Genomic DNA, 17,431 nt, shown 5'->3' on the forward strand with positions numbered 1-17,431 from the left:
TTTTTGAAATGCATTTCCTTATATTTTAGTTGCAGTTTAAATGTTTTAAAGTTTAGTTTGTGCATGTCGTTGTGCATGTTTTAGCTCAGCTTCAAGCCACTCCTCCTCCCTGAGGCAGTTCTGTTCCTATATGAAATATCCTGTCATGACTTTGGCTGCTGTTTCTCTGTGCACATTTTTTTTCTTTGCTTTGACTGCAGCTGTAATAGGTTGTGCATGTAGCTGTTCTGTTGTTCTGTTCAGCTTTTGTCTCCTATTGCTTCATAGGCTTCAGAATTACAGTGGATTTGTAATGGTGTTTATTCCAGAAGCATATTGCTGCTATTAAAAGGGATTAGAAACACATGTGTGTATTGCATTATAATTGAAATTCAGTCACTTCCAAATATAAGCTCTCCTGTTTCATCTGCTGCTGCGGCTGCCGCTGCTTCCATCATCTTGTGGCCCCCTGAAGTTCAGGGTCCTTTTTTGATCTGTTTGGAGTGTTAACCTCTAACCTCTTGTAAAATCGTACACTCCACTAATCATTGATGTTTGGTTGCATGCTTAAAACAACTTTGCTACTCGTTTTTTATAGAGTGAGGCGTTTTACAGCTTGGACTGTCGCTTTACTTCAAAGCAAGGCGAGCGTGGTCTCCATTAGCTTGAAGTAAAGCAGAGATGGGAATCTGGAACAGCTAGGAAAGTCCGTGTTCGTGTTCAAGGTCAAGGGGAGGTTGAGGTTGAACATGCGCCGCTAATTGAGTAGTTCTGAAGTTCCTCCTGTAAGGCGTTTCTTCCTTTCTAAGGAGGAGGCCACATGTTTTATGGGATGAGCAGTCAGCTCTGGTTCTCGTCTGGCTTTATCACCCGATTAACCTGCAGGTCTTTGTTTGGATTAACCCGAAACTTGGACGTAAAAGTTGCTTCTTCTCTGATGTTGGCAAAAATGGACTAAAGAGCTTCGAGCATGACAGTGTAAGTCACAGTTGTCCTGGAGAATGAAAAATGGGAGTTGTCCATAATTTCCAAAACTATTAAGCGCACCTGAATGTAAGCCGTACTTATTAATAAATGAATGAATCAATGAAATTGCTTCAAATTACTTGGAACAGAAGATCTTTTAACCTTTAAAAAAGTAAAATTTTGGCTTTAAACTTCTTGCTATTAGCTTTTCCATTGAGATTATGATACAGGTAAATCTTGCTGCACAGTAGAACAGTGCAATCTTTGTGTCTTTGTTAGAATTCACCTAAATCTTGGAGGTAAAAGTTGCTTCTTCTCTGATCTGATGTTGGTGAAAATGGACTAAAGAGCTGCTGACAAGTATGACAGTGTAAGAGGGTGTAAACCCAGTCAAAGTTGGCCTGAAGAATGGAAAATGAGAGTTTCCAAAGCTATTGAGCGCACCTGAATGTAAGCCACACTTACTAATAAATGAATGAACCAATGAAATTGCTTCAAATTACTTGAAAAAGAAGATCTTTTACCTTTTGAAATGTAAGATTTTTGCTTTAAACATCTTGCTATTGGCTTTTCCATTGAGATTATGATAAGGGTAAAATTTGCTGCACAGTAGAACAGTGCAATCTTTGTTTGGATCTTTGTTTGGATTAACCCAAAACTTGGATGTAAAACTTGCTTCTTCTCTGATCTGATGTTGGTGAAAATGGACTAAAGAGCCGTGAGCATGACTGTGTAAGAGGGTGTAAACTCAGTCATAGTTGGCCTGGAGAATGAAAAGTGGGAGTTGTCACAAAAAGCCCCTGATGCTTTTGGCAATGGGAGCAGAAATGGGGAGGAGTACAGCACACCGTAATAATAACTCCCCTCCCCTGACCGATATTTCAAACCAAAACAGCCTTCCCTCTCTCCAGCCTCGAGCCGTTTCTCATTTTTTAATCATAGAACCGGAGCATAAATCAACCAGCCTGCTTGGATCCAGTCCAGCAAAAACATTGGCTTAATTTTCACCCTCTCTTTTTCTCTTTTTAAGTCTGGGGTCATTTACCGCTGACCAGCTCTCTCTCTCTTTTTCTTTCTCTCTATCTGTCAGTCTCTCCTGCCCTTTTTTTTAACGCTCTCTCTCACAAAGCTCTCTAGACACTGAAAGCAGACACTCTAAACCAGCGCCTCTCACACCCTAAGGGCCTGTTAAAAGAAATAGCCCCAATGCATCAACAACACACAGCCTCCACTGTTACCCACACTTAGAGTTTCTCAGTGGGGGTTAACATCCTGTGTATAAACATCATCATAGATACTCATTTCATTAGCTCTTGAGTTGTGAGTCCTTGAGTTGTGAGTCCTTGAGTTGTGAGTCCTTGAGTTGTGAGTCCTTGAGTTGTGAGTCCTTGAGTTGTGATTTCTTGAGTTGTGAGTTCTTGAGTTGTGAGTTCTTGAGTTGTGAGTTCTTGAGTTGTGAGTTCTTGAGTTGTGAGTTCTTGAGTTGTGAGTTCTTGAGTTGTGAGTTCTTGAGTTGTGAGTCCTTGAGTTGTGAGTCCTTGAGTTGTGAGTCCTTGAGTTGTGAGTCCTTGAGTCCTTGAGTCCTTGAGTTGTGAGTCCTTGAGTCCTTGAGTTGTGAGTCCTTGAGTTCTTGAGTTCTTGAGTTGTGAGTTCTTGAGTTCTTGAGTTGTGAGTTTTTGAGTTGTGAGTTTTTGAGTTGTGAGTTTTTGAGTTGTGAGTTTTTGAGTTGTGAGTTCTTGAGTTGTGAGTTCTTGAGTTGTGAGTTCTTGAGTTGTGAGTCCTTGAGTTGTGAGTCCTTGAGTTGTGAGTCCTTGAGTTGTGAGTCCTTGAGTTGTGAGTCCTTGAGTTGTGAGTCCTTGAGTCCTTGAGTCCTTGAGTTGTGAGTCCTTGAGTTCTTGAGTTCTTGAGTTGTGAGTTCTTGAGTTCTTGAGTTGTGAGTTTTTGAGTTGTGAGTTTTTGAGTTGTGAGTTCTTGAGTTGTGAGTTCTTGAGTTGTGAGTTCTTGAGTTGTGAGTTACTGACTTGTGAGTTCTTGACTTGTGAGTTCTTGACTTCTGAGTTTTTGACTTCTGAGTTTTTGACTTCAGTACCTAAGTTGTGAGTCCTTGAGTTGTTCGTTCTTGAGTCCTTGAGTTGTGAGTCCTTGAGTTGAGAGTTCTTGACTTGTGAGTTCTTGACTTGTGAGTTCTTGAGTTGTGAGTTCTTGAGTTGTGAGTTCCTGAGTTGAGTTTTTGAGTCGAGGTTCAGCGGCCTAATATTCAGGAGGCCTGTATTTGTAGAGAAATAGGATTCTTGTTAGTGGTTTTAAAGACTTTGAGGATTTTTTCCGTAACCGTGACCCTAAGCACAGGGTTTATTGCATTATTAAAACAGTGACACACCATTTTTCCTTGGGTATAATCATATTTTCAGCTGCACGTTTCACTTATTCTTGTACCAGACGAGGTCTGTCAGAGTCATGGAGTTGTAGCTGACAACTAATTGCCTTTTTAAATCACTGGATTTGTAATATAATTGGCTTATTTTGTACATTGAACACAACTTGTAAAGAAATAGTAGCCAACAAGCATAATAGAGTGAGAAGTTGTTTGCAGGCACATGATTTTGTAATGCAGATGGACAATAGATTGAGTCAAAGAGATTAAGACAAACCCATACTGAACTAGTTTAGACAGAGTTACGAAAGAAAGAAAGGAACCGTATGTTCCAAGCTATTGAGCACACCTGAATATAAGCCACACCCATTCATTTTAAAAAGAAAAAAAAAAACTGTACATACAGCTCTGAAAAAAAAAAAAAAAATAAGAGACCTCTTTAGTTTTCTGATTTTATTAGTTTCTATTTATAGGTTTATGTTTGAGTAAAATGAACATTAAACTACGGACAACATTTCTCCCAATTTCCAAGTAAAAATATTGTAATTTACAGCATTTATTTGCAAAAAAAGAAAAATGGCTGAAATAACAAAACGGATGCAGAGCTTTCAGACCTCAAATAATGCAAAGAAAACAAGTTCATATTCATAAAGTTTTAAGAGTTCAGAAATCAATATTTGGTGGAATAACCCTGTTTTTTAATCACAGTGTTCATGCATCTTGGCATGTTCTCCTCCACCAGTCTTACACACTGCTTTTGGATAACTTTATGCCTTTACGCCTGGCGCAAAAATTCAAGCAGTTCACCTTGGTTTGATGGTTTGTGATCATCCATCTTCCTCTAGATTATATTCCAGAGGTTTTCAATTTGATAAAATCAAAGAAACTCATTCATTTTTAAGGGGTCTCTTATTTTTTTTCCAGAGCTGTATGCTGTGGAGCATCATATGCATGTCAAAGTTATGATACAATGTGGAGTTGTGTTTATTGACTTGGTTCTAACTGTACACTGTAAAAAATAAGGAAAGAAAAAAGGAAAGAAAAATAATATTAAAATGTATATAATGGAATTTGGTACGGTTCTATGAATAGCCCATATAAGACCTGCTTTAAATAGCTAGTGTAAAATAATGATAATACAGTGTTTTAAGATGTTTATTGGAGTGGGCATTTGTGTTTGTATTATAATTTTCATCAATCTGATAAATGGTTCCTATATGTTTATTCCATATATTAGCCACACCATTATATAAGCCACAGTGTTCAATGCGTGTGAGAAAAGACGCGGCTTATAGCCTGGAAATTATGATATAAACAGAAAATTATTGCATAAAAAAGAGGAGCAATGTTTTAGCATCAATTTTAAGACTGCAATTACTAATGCAGTCTTTTCCAGACATCGTTCCACTCAAAAAATTCAAAGGAAAAGCATAAAAAGTTTGTAAGGATCCACTATGTTGGTACCAAAGTGCAAAACAACGACTGATGTTTGGTTGCCACCAGGTTTGGTGGCTTTTCTTGTTATTGTCTTTTGATTTTAGTGTGATTTTAGTGTATTTGACTCTTCTAGAATCTTTCTAGCACCTGGTCTGCAGCCTAATGATTGTTTAAAGCTTTAGCCAAGCCTAAAAATAACTGAAACCGTACAAACTAAGGTTAAGTGCTTGTAGAAATAAGTTAAATCAATGCAAATCACTTTGTGGTTATCTAAAGCTTCAAATAAATTCAAATAAAATTGTTACACTGTAAAATTAAAAAGTTGAGAAAACCGGGCTGGGTTACACCTAGTGGGACCAATGACTGTATGGGCGGGACCATAGACTGTGTGAGCTCTGTGAAGGCAGCCCTCAGGGGCGGGGTTATTTAAATGAGTAGGCTGTCTCTCCACAGTCTTTCTCCCTCCTCTGGTCTCTACTGCGCAGACTCGGGTTTCAGGATCGCCAACATGGCGGAAGATTTTGGCTTAATTTTCATTGAATGAATGGGAACGGCGACATGGCGTATATCTTTTTTACAGTCTCTAACAGTAAATTAATTTCATGCTTTATTTCATTGACATCTGTTTGCCTCAGTTGAACATTCTGTTGGTTATGACATAAACCTGTTATTTTGAATGCGAACATTTGTGGAAAATGGCTGCGGTCAGTTCAGATTATTGCAATCAGGTGTTTATATAATAACTGTAACAGGCCTCAACCAGACTACTGGTCTGAAATGCAGGAAAACACATAAATCACAACACAGCTCAGCTCGACAAACAAATTCAGGCTCTCTCAGAGACGGTTCTAAGCAACAGCTCGTCCCATTGTCTGTCTGTCTCTCTGTGTCTCATCTCTGCGTTGTCTTCTAACCCGGCATGTGGCGTCCGGGTGACCTCCTGGCAAACACAGGCGATACGTTGCGCTGTCTTTTGCAGCTGTAAAATGACTAAGTGAGATTTATGGGGTTGTCACTGAGTGTGGAGAAGGCAGTGGTCTACCACGTCGTCTCTCAGCCCAGAAAGAGAGAGAGAGACTCTAGAGAGAGCCTCCGGAGGATCCCAAACTCCACAGGGAGCAAACCGCTGTCCCAGTCAGCCACAGGCTCGGCTGGAGCTTCTTCTGTTTTATTCAGTCCTCTGGTTTTATCCAGTCTATTATAGTGGCAATATATGCTTAGAAATAACATGTTGTATTGGACTTTTGAGTTCAGTGTCTATGAACAGCCTTGAGGGTTTTTCCTTGGCTATGTACATGTGTATATTTTATGTTTCAAACTTCTGAGCCTGTAATAAGGCCTGGGATTGGGTCTGTATTTGGTTCTGGTATCTGTTAAAGGTCTCCTTCTGCTGAAATTCATTTTTTCTTTTTTTTTTGTATAATACTATAGGTTAGTGCTGTGTGAAATGACTATAAATATCGTTGGGACGATAGAAAAGTGTCTATCGTGCTACTTACCTTCTATTGTCCCTATCATTTATACAGTAATTTCATCAATTATTCAGTTATTTATTATAGAAATATATAAAGTAGGCTACGATGAAATGTATTGGCATGGTCACTTTGCATAAACTCGGTTTATATAAGTGATAATAAAGTAGTTTTCACAAAAAAACACCTTGGCTCGGGGCCGCCCACAGGCAGAGCTGAAGCCAGGTAGCAACACTGAATCATCAGATAGGAGATAACAGCACTATAACAGCATGGCAGTTCATTCCTGTGTTATTTGTGCAAATAACACATCAGCGTTCTAAACTTTACCCAGTAATTCAGAGCTAAGGAACAAATGGTTAGAATGTGTCTATGTAAAAACGCCAGCGAAGTACAATTGAGATAGATAGGTGTGTATGTATAGAACAGTTCTGGTTAAGCTGGTTAAAAAAAGTAAAAATCCACCCCAGATTTTGGGCGGCTCAGCCAACAAACCCAATAGCTAGTAACTTATAGCTACTCACTGTATGGACAAAAAGATGCACTCTCAAGAGGGATATCTAGTTAGTGGTGTTTAAATATCTTTATTAAACCTTATACAACACTGGCTGCTAATGTCTCAGAGCGGCTGTAATCCTTAACTCCTCTCAGGAGTTTTCAGCATTAGTTTATTTTCACAAATAACTTTATTACTATATTTTGTTACCTTCTAAAATGGGTTTTAATGCATGTGATGCCACCAGAGGATGCTTTGAATACAGTATTTGGGTAGAAATGAAGACTCAGAACTGGATTGGGATTAAAATGCCCAATACCCGATTTGTTAAAATGAGTCTGTATTAGATTGGCATGTCTCCAGCTCCACATAGTTGATGCATATCAGGTAAATGATTACATTTAATTGCTTAATTAATGATTTAATGCATTTTTGCTTGCATTAGCCAAACTGTCGAGGTGTTCTTGTCTTTGAAATGACCTTCCCTCACACAGGGTGTAATGTCTCGCTGTGACCGTACCATCTCCACCTCTTTCTGCAGTCCAGAAACTTGCTGACGCATGGTTTTACAGCCTGGCCGGCTCCACAGTGCCACCCTTGCGTTTCGAATGAGTGTAAATGGAAACCTCTGTGGAAAGAGAGGGAAGAGATGTTGTTTGCTCTCATGCTGCGGTGCTCAGGAAGCTGTGCAGCTGCAGAACCATGTAGGCATTACCCATTCTCTCCCCAGCCATCGCAACCTGTGATTAGCGCAAACTGCCTCGGCCTTCCAAGATTCGCCAGGCTGTTTTTGTCCTCCCCTGACACTTTGGCATGTATAATTCCCCTTTTCCACTGGTGAAGACTCCGCTAAGTCTGTAACCTCTGAGTAATTGAGGCTCTGCAGGAGAGATGGAGGGGGGGGGGGGGGGGGGGGGGAGTATTTCTGCAATGCTGATTGTTGCCTACAAATGCCAAGTACAAATGAGCGGCATTTAAAGACGTAATGAAAAAAGCTTGAGTGCGCTCGAGTGCAGAGCGCTTTTTAATGCTTTATGAGGATGTGGAGCATGCAGTACCTGCAGTTAAGTGCTTTTATCTTGCTAAAATAACCGTGAAGACCTAATTTAATGAATCAGCAATGTTAAAAAGGTGTAAGTAGAATAAGTAAATGTTGATTTTGTTAATTTTATAAATGTGTTAACATCTCACTTGTGGCTCAACATGTTTACATGGTTTACAGAGGAAACAATTATACTTTTATAGTTTTGTTTGTTAGCTCTGTTGTATTGCTGTGCTAATAGCTAATCACTGTATGGACAAGAATATGCACTTTTAAAAGGGATATCTAGTTAGTGGTGTTTAAAAATCCTTATTGAACTATACAACGCTGGCTGCTAATGGCTCTCATAGAGCTGCTTTTGTTTATTAGCTCTGGTGTGTTGCTGTGCTAATAGCCACTCACTGTATGGACAAGAATATGCACTTTTAAAAGGGATATCTAGTTAGTGGTGTTTAAAAATCCTTATTGAACTATACAACGCTGGCTGCTAATGGCTCACATAGAGCTGCTTTTGTTTATTAGCTCTGGTGTGTTGCTGTGCTAATAGCTAATCACTGTATGGACAAGAATATGCACTTTTAAAAGGGATATCTAGTTAGCGGTGTTAAAAAACCTGTATTAAATTATACAACACTGTCTGTTAATGGCTCACATAGAGCGGCTATAAAACTCCTCTCAGGATAGCATTTTAGCATTTGTTTAGTTTCTGAAATAACTTTTTTTTTATATTATATTGTACTTTCTAGGTCTTGAGGATGCCAGAAGGTGCTCTGAATACAGTATTTGGTTAAAAATAAAGACTCAGAACTAGATGGGGATTAAAATGCCCAAAAGTCAATCTGTTAAAATGAGCCTCTCCAGCTCTTCAGGGTTGTTGTTGCTGTGCTAGTAGCTACTCACTGTATGGACAAAAATACACACTCTTGAGAGGGGTATCTAGTTAGTGGTGTTTAAAAATCTTTATTGAACTATACAAAGCAGGCTGCTAATGGCTCACATAGAGCTGCTGTAATCCTTAACTCCTCTCAGGATAGCTTTTCAGCATTAGTTTAGTCTAAGAAACTTTACAACCTTCTGAGAATGCTTTTTAAAGCCTTAGGGATACTGGAAGGAGCTCTGAATACAATATTTGATTAAAAATGAAGAATCAGACTAGCTGCTCACTGTTTGGACAAAGGGATGCACTCTTGAGAGGGGTATCTAGTTAGTGGTGTTTAAAAAAATCTTTATTGAACTATACAAAGCAGGCTGCTAATGGCTCACTTAGAGCTCTCATGATAGCTGATATCGATCTTTCTTTGTTCTTTGTTGCTTTGAGCTCCATTAATCAGACACACTCGCATGATGGTGAGCGAACAGCTGTTAAAATGTTTGATCTGATTTGATTTTATTCAAGTTAATTTGATGGTAGTTTGGACCATCCAAGCATTGAAGATCATTTGATGGCCGATTATGGAAAAAGAGACGAGTCGTGGTAAATGGCTGAACCCACTCTGAAGATCTGAACTAGTACACAGTGCAGTCATTCAGACCACATGATGGATGGTCCAGATAGATGAAGAAGAAGAGGAACCATGCTGTCCTCCTGTGATCCACTGAAGAGCATCAGAGAAGAGAGGAGCTGTAAAATTATTCCCTCTCAAAGTGATGGATAAATGAGAGAGTGTTTGACCTAATTTTGCTGTGCTGAATCTATTATCCTAATTATAGTCCTCAGATCACTTTATTTTGAGTGTGATCATTTATCTGGATAAAGCCTCACTCTGTGCTGAGTGTGTAAGTGTGTGTGTGTGTTAGGGCTGCACGATATATTATTTAAGCATCGTCATGCGCAATAGTAACATCTCAGGACATGCAATGTTACGTAAGGCAATTAAATCAAACACAGCAATGATTTGCATTTTGATTCTTGATACAAGAAGTAGATACACAGCGCCGTCTCCGTGTCTCTGTGGGTGACAGGCTGCTGCTGCCTGAGAAGTGCAAGGGGGTGGGGGGGGGGTGGCAGGAGTAAACACGAGGTAACCACACGCATGGTCTCCATCCACATGGTCTCCATCCACATGGTCGGGCACGTGCTTGTAAACGTGGGCACATGTGGAAAGCTGTGCACCTCAGTCCAGCACAGTTTTGCAGTGCAGATATTTCCAGTTACAGCTGAATTCACGCTTTTAATCGCAGAAAAACAAACTCTCTTATTAACCTTTTAAAAAGCCATTTAAATGCCTGATTAAAGGACAGATTACTGTAGTTTTGCTGTTTTCCTCAGGTTTTGAATTGAGCTCGGCACTGATTCAGCTCTTGATTGGTCCGGAGGCAAGACAGCACATGGGTGTGGCCGGGGCTGGTGACGTCATGGGCCCTGCATTGTTTAATTGTGATAAATATCGTTAAAAAAAAAAGAACTTTTTCAATGTAATTTTTTTCAGCACTAGCGTGTGTGTGTGTGTGGACTGGACTGAACCAGGTGTTAGCGTGTCAGCGTGGTAGTGTACTGGTCTGAGCTGGCGGCAGCTGTCACTTTGCATCTGCTCCAGTTCCTCAGTTCTCAAACTGCTGTCACGGCCGGGCATTCATTCATCTACAGTCACTCAGAAACGTTGTAGGCCTGTGTGCACAGATGCGTGGGCGCTTTAGAGTTTAATACTTTATCTCTATTCCAGAGTGACAGCTGTGTTTTATTTAATATTTTAAGCATTTTTACTCTTTAAATTTTATCTTAAAGAGACACTAAACCCTAAACCAGGGGTTGGCAATAGGCAAGCTTGAAACATCTTGCCCTTGAGGTTGTTTGAACTATAAAGAAAAAAAATAAATAAATAAAAAGCTTGTCTGGGGAGCTTATGTTTACATTACTCCCCTGTCTCTCTCTCTGTTGCACTCGGCGTGACTTTATTTTCCACTTGTTCACGTTTTTCTGTCCGTTCTTGGGCTCCCTATCTCCTTATAAGGGCGTTGTTTTTTTGTTTTTTTTGGTCGTGTCCCAATTCACTAGCCGGAGCAGTGGTAGTTTATTGGACCGTGACCCTGACGACACGGGTTCGATCCCACATGAGGAGCAGTGTGTATTTATTTTTTCCTTTTTTTTGTGTTTACCTGCTTTAAGATCAACTGTTCTGCAATTGGGTTCAACAACCCTCTGGGCTGGAGAGCTACTGGTGTGTAGCACTCCATCCAATTACACTTCATTTTCCAATACAGTTTTTTTTGTAGCCCTTATTTGCACACCCTTGCCCTAAACTATATATATTTTTAGTAAATAGCTGAAATGTGTTCCTTTAAAGTTGTGGAACATACCAGTCCTGCTTAAAATGTTTCTAAACATTTATTAAACTTTAAAAAAAAGCTTTTATTGTGCTAATTTCTGCCTCTGCAGATCAGACAATCAATAATACTGCCCCCCTGCTGACGTCCAACCATCTCCGTCGCACCATCATCAGAGGCACACTGCTGCTGCTGCTGCAGCTCAGCCAATCAGTTCTCCCTCCTGCCCTGCCCCTAAACCCATACATCACCCAGCACCCCTGCCAAACTATCCCTATCATTTTTCAGCCTTTTTTAAATTTGAGTTGAGTGTGGAGACAGCAAAAATCAGGGGGTTATTGATTAAAAGGGGGTTAACTAAAGAGGAAAAGCTCTGCAGGAACGTTTTGGGCACTCTGCAGGGTACTGGTACTTAGTAACACTTTCCTTGGCGAGTGTCGCAGCTTGTAAACACTTTTTATAGACCGCTAAGAGGCTTTTTAATTCTTATTTGGGGGATTTTCGCCTGTAGGCTTCTATTTTTTTTCAGATTCTTAGATTCTTTGGTCATCTGGGCTTATTGCTGTTCTGAGGTCTGACAGTTCTCCATATGGAGGACAAACGCTTTTTGTTTTTATTACTGTTTTCTATGTAATGCCATATGTGCCCCTTAATTGATGTGATGTCTTAAATATCAATTTACAATGTAGAAAATTAATTAAATAAAAAAGAAAGAAAAACACTGAATGAGAAGGTGTGTCCAAACCTTTGACTGGTACTGTAATTATAAGATAATAGCACAATAATGCAGGTACACCTGAATGCAACATTAATAAAATAAAGCCTAAAAAAAAACGTAATAGGCAATACACACCAGAGTCTGCTAACTCAAAAAATCTGTATAAAAATAATTATATATATATATATATATATAGTTTCATAAAAGGTAACGAAAGGTTGTCATCTCTCAAGACAGTTTTACAATTATTGTTATATATTTGTGTATTTTCTACAGCCATCTCCTCAAAAAACACATCATAACCAATTTTACCACACCCATAGATTTGCTCTCCCAAGAAGCTATAATCTATAATATATAAAACTATAATCCATCAAATCTACATTCCACCACCAGAACAGGAGTGTCCCTTGCTAGATTTAAAAACATCCTGAAGACAGAGCTTTTCAAAGAGCACCTACTATTCATTTGCTCCTCTATCCCACCATTTTCCTCTTGGCCTCCTTTAGGCCCAGTCTAGTTTTTTTGTTTTTGCCTTAAACATTTCTTTGTCCTCTATTGCTAATGTACATCATTATTTGTAAGTCGCTTTGGATAGAAGTGCCCTCTAAATGTATGGTAATGTAATGTTATCTCATCCCATGTGCTATTTTTATCATTCCGGGGACGATGGGACCGTGTTAGTCTGGAGCCCTGCCCTCTGAACAATTACTAGAACCAGACTAGAACAGAGACTGGTTAGGACAGATAAAGCACATTGAAACGTTTGTTTTATAAAGAAGAATGGGCAAAAATCTCAGTCTCTAGATGCGCAAAATACGTAATTTGTAATTTACTGTACTCTATTATAATTGGTACATCCAGAAGCGCTAGTGCATCAGTGAAAGTTAGAGTGTATGTCCTGCGTGTGAACCAGTGTAACATGGTGTGAATCATGTCGCAGTCAAGCGGACAGTAGGTGAATCCTGCCAGTCTGATTAGCAAGAGCCAGGCTGTCCCCTTTCAAAACAGATGGACGACCCACAGGCTGCAGGACTGAGCCAGAATAGTGAAGTAGCCCAGCCTGGTGCAGCCAACGGTCTCTCCTAGACCTCGAAATGTCCCGAGTGTCACATACCGCGTGGTCATTCATGTTCTGCCCATAAGTGTGCTGGAAAGGTGCTCTCTATAAGGTCCAGGCAGCTGTTGGACACGAGGCTTTATGAGCAGCTTGGTTCTCAGCATGTCTCAAAGAGTCTCAACAGCAGACAGCAGGATCTGTCTCAGTGTCTCAGTCTGATCATATGGTGAAATCACCTGACTCTTCTCCATCTTCACACCATGGAGGTTTCCCATACTGGTGCTGCCCCACTGCTTGTGTCTATAATAAGCAAAATGGTGAAATAGTGCATCTCTAAAAATTAGAATATTATTGAAAAGTTTCTTTATTTCAGTAATTCAGTTCAAAATGAGTTAAAACTCATATATTATATAGATGTATTACACACAGAGTGATCTCTCAGAAAATTAGAAGATTATATAAGACCAGTTGGTACTTTTGGCAGTGTGGGCAGTGTGCCAAGTCCTGCTGGAAAATGAAATCTGCATCTCCATAAAAGTTGTCAGCAGTAGAGGGAAGCATGAAGTGCTGTAAGATTTTGCGGGAAAACAAAACTGCACTGACTTTAGACTTGATAATAAAACACAGTGGATCAACACCAGCAGATGACAGACATGACTCTTCAAACCATCACTGATCATCAGTAAATTTTACATTTCATTCGTAAATGAAGGGAGCACAGTCTGGAGGAAGAGTGGAGAGACACACAGTCCAAACTGCTTCGGATTTCATTTTCCAGCAGGACTTGACACACTGTCCAGACTGCCAAAAGTAGTACCAACTGGTCTTTTATAGTATTCAGATTTTCTGAGACGACATTGATTTTTGGGTTTTCATTGGCTGTAATCCATAATCATCAACAATAAAAGAAATAAACGCTTAAAATAGATCACTGTGTGTTTAATACATCTATATAGTTTAATATATGAGTTTCACATTTTGATCTGAATTACTGAAATAAAGTCACTTTTCAATGATATTCTTATTTTTGGAGTTGAACTGGTATTTTCAGGAGGATGGAGTTTATGACCATAGGCAGTGACCATTTGGTGCCAATTTAAAATTTAATGAATATGTGCTAATTTTGCTCTCTTTCTCTCTCTTTCTCTCTCTCTCTCTCTCTCTCTCTCTCTCTCTCTCTCTCTCTCTCTCTCTCTCTCTCTCTCTCTCTCTCTCTCTTTTTTTTTGCAGGTGGGATGAAAGCAGCTCCATCAGCAGTGGTTTGAGTGATGGATCAGATAATATAAGTTTAGAGGAGTTGAACGCTAGCTCCTCCCTCAACTCCCTCCCCACCACACCTGTCGGCTCCAGACGCAACTCGTCCGTAATGGTAAGACCCCACTCTGTTTCCTATACATAAAAAGGCAAGAGTGGTCTCTAATCATCATGTGCTGCCAGTTCATCACTATGCATATTTTTCTGCATATCCAATTCAGTTAATTAAATAATTTACCAACTTAAATCAGTCTGAAGGCCGTTTCACACTAGGCACAGAGACATTTTCGAGGGTTTTTAGAATGTTTTATTTATTCACACACCTGATGCTCATACATAAGGCGCACCAGATTATAAGGCACATTCTCAATGAACATCTATTTAGCTGGTCTATTTTTCATTTCATTATAAGGTGCATTCAGTGACACTAGTAAGAATAAAATAATTCTTAAAAAAAAAACTTTTTCCTTTAAAGTTAAATGAGCGCTGGATGTTAATCTACACAAATCTCCTGAAAACTGTTTATTTTATTTGGATGAGTAAGCTGCTTCTATTTAATTACAGGAAGCTTAGATTTTCTATATTTTATCTAAGGGTGAGTTTTCAGTGAAGTTTCTCCAGCACTAAGGCTGGGTGCAGCAGCATTAGCATTAGCCGCTAACCGAAGTGCTTGGATGCGAATGCTGCCCGATAGCAGTAACCCAGTTAGCGGTTTGTGGCACAGCAAACACAATTAATACAGTACGATATACTCTCCTCTGTATGGTGCAAGAGCTAGCGCTGCAGTTAGCGGCTAATGCTAATGCTGCTGCACCCAGCCTTAGTGCTGGAGAAACTTTACTAAAACTCATCCTTATAACTCTGTACTTCAGCAGAGTGGCTTTACTGCTCCTTAATACCTGACTGGTAAAAATCATACATAAGGTGCACTGTAGATTTTTGGGAAATTAAAGGGTTTTAAGTACTCCTTATAGTCCAAAAAATATGGCAAGTAAACTGCTAAGAGTGTGAATCTGCGCTGCTTCCTATTAACACAATCCTGTTGTGTTCTGTTAGGACTGAATCCTAATTAATTCAGTTTTTGGGTGCCAAATATTCTGTGCATCCCTAATTTTAGCAACTTAAATGTAAAGCTTATGCACTGAACCAAGCCTCTGTTTGTCTGTTTCGTCTCATATTGTAAAGTTCCAAAGCAATCCACCAGTTGTAGGTCCGTGCGTGTGTGTGTATATATGTGTGTGTGTGTGTATTAAGGTGCGTATCCTTGACCTGGATCTGTCCGGTATGTTTTTATCCTGTTGTGTGTGTGTTTTTTTATGTGTCTCTGTGACTCAGTCCCGCTCCCCCTGAGCGCGTTTAATTTAGTCAAAAACACAAAGCCACCTTTGGGACGTCCCTTCCGAACACGAACCCCCCAAAAATAACATGTGGAAATCACGCAACACCCGTTAAAGCATGACGCGGATACAGCTCATCCGTCAGACTCCAGCTCAGATAAGGAAGTCTGAACCATACGAGCGTCCTGGCCTCAGTTTCCTGCGTTTGAATTAGGAGCAGCTGAAGCGATATTCCATACCTCCTTTGTTCTCCTGAGATCCAGACCTACGCTGAGCAGCGCTCGCTGAAATCGCTGCTCGGAGATACTTGTAATTAAGTCACAAGTTGTGGCAGTTCAGACTCAGCGGGAGTTGGGAGAAATAAAGCCGTGTTAATAGGCTTGCTAGGTTGCTATGGCAGTGCTGCTTTATTATATCATGCCTGAGATATGAGATATGAGATCTCGGGGATGTGTGGTGTTGAAAGTGCCATCTGTGCTTTTATAGCAAATTAGAAGAGAGGATGCCAGATCTTGGCGTTGCTGTTGACATTTATTAAACCGTGGGCTGTTCGGCGATATTGTATTTGTCTGCATTTCCCAACTTCTCAAATCGGGCGTTATTGGAAGTTCAACAAATGGTAATCACAAGTAGTTTAAAGCCTCAAAGAGAAAATCATATTTCTTTTTGTTCAGGGTAATCTCAGTCATCAGGCTCTTGTGAGATATTTCAAAGAGTGGCTGGAATAGCCAACATCTGGAGATCTCAACACATTGCCTAACTATTAGAGTTTAGATCCTCTGCCTGAACCTGAACCTGAACCCGAACCCAACCCAAGGCCAAGATTTCCCAGCATTTTCCTTGGGCCGGATTGAGCTCAATAAAATAATCAGTGCCACTGTGATCAGGAGGTCGCCAGTTTGAATCCTGTTCATACGGAGCCCTGAGAGAGCACAATTGGCCTTGCTCTCTCTGGGTGGGTATAGTACAGGGGTGTCCTAACTTTTTTTGTTGGGGGCCAGAAGGAGAAATATATTTGAAGTCACGGGCCACAGACTCTGTAATAAAACAAATAATGAAGTATACCACTTTAAATAATACATTTTCCTGATTATTTCATTTACACGCCATTTTACTTGACTAACTATCTTTATCTTTCACAGTGTTGTGTAAACTAAGATTTTTCAAATTGATGTTTAATTTCATGATGTCTCTTAATATTAAACTCCTTAATTACAGCAACTTTTAGACTCTTGGCCCGTTTTTCTGCACTAGAAATGCGCACTCTCTCCGACTCTTTGGCCCGTTTCTGACACCTAGCGTTCAAACTTTGAATCTCACATTATAAAAACCTGCTTAACAGCGGGCCAACTTTCATTCTATTTCTAAAATAACTCGCGGGCCGCTCCAAAAAAGGAAACGGGCCGCAAATGGCCCGCGGGCCGTAGTTTGGACACCCCTGGTCTAGTAGATGGCACTATGTGCCTTCATTACTCCTAGGGTGATGTATATCATCAGCACAAGGCTGCATCTGTGAGCTGATGTATCTGAACTGAGTCACTGCGCTTTCCTCCAAGCGTTAGCGCTGTGATGCTACTCGGCAAGTTCAAAAAGAGGCGGAGTCTGACTTCACATGTGTGAGAGGAGGCGTGTGCTTGTCTTCACCCTCCTGGTGTTGGGATTTCATCATGCAAAAACCTAGTATCCTCAATTTTGCTATTTTTTTTACTTTTTGGCACATTTTAATTCTGTAGTTACTCTCTGCATTGCTGCAAAATGTGGTATCACTTTATTTGGATGGTCTATTATAGATGCCTCATAGATAGAACATTCAACTTATATTTAACTGCAAGTCTGTGGGGTTCTAACCATTGAAGAACAGGGTGAATAATAAAGGATAATAATGTAACAGATACAGAAATACAGTTTGTAGTTAAATAACTACTATACAGAACAAATATATATTGTGGCGTGAGGAGGCGGGGGAATCGTGGGTCCGCCCCATGCCGGAGCGCACAGCCCAATGTGTCCCAGCTGGCTCGCATCCGGACTG

General features: G+C 40.0%; 1 protein-coding gene across 5 annotated transcripts in view; it reads left to right on the forward strand.

Moving 5' to 3' along the window:
* The window catches only part of nav1b (neuron navigator 1b), a 191,464-nt gene that overhangs the window by 120,875 nt on the left and 53,158 nt on the right, over positions 1 to 17,431 (forward strand). For all 5 annotated transcript variants that reach the window (XM_049479436.1, XM_049479437.1, XM_049479438.1 and 2 more), the window contains one exon: positions 14,039 to 14,177. In XM_049479436.1, the coding sequence (XP_049335393.1) occupies positions 14,039 to 14,177 (139 nt within the window). The remainder of the gene's footprint in view (positions 1 to 14,038; positions 14,178 to 17,431) is intronic.

The sequence above is a fragment of the Astyanax mexicanus genome, chromosome 5 (assembly GCF_023375975.1).
Source record: "Astyanax mexicanus isolate ESR-SI-001 chromosome 5, AstMex3_surface, whole genome shotgun sequence".
NCBI lineage: Eukaryota > Metazoa > Chordata > Actinopteri > Characiformes > Acestrorhamphidae > Astyanax > Astyanax mexicanus.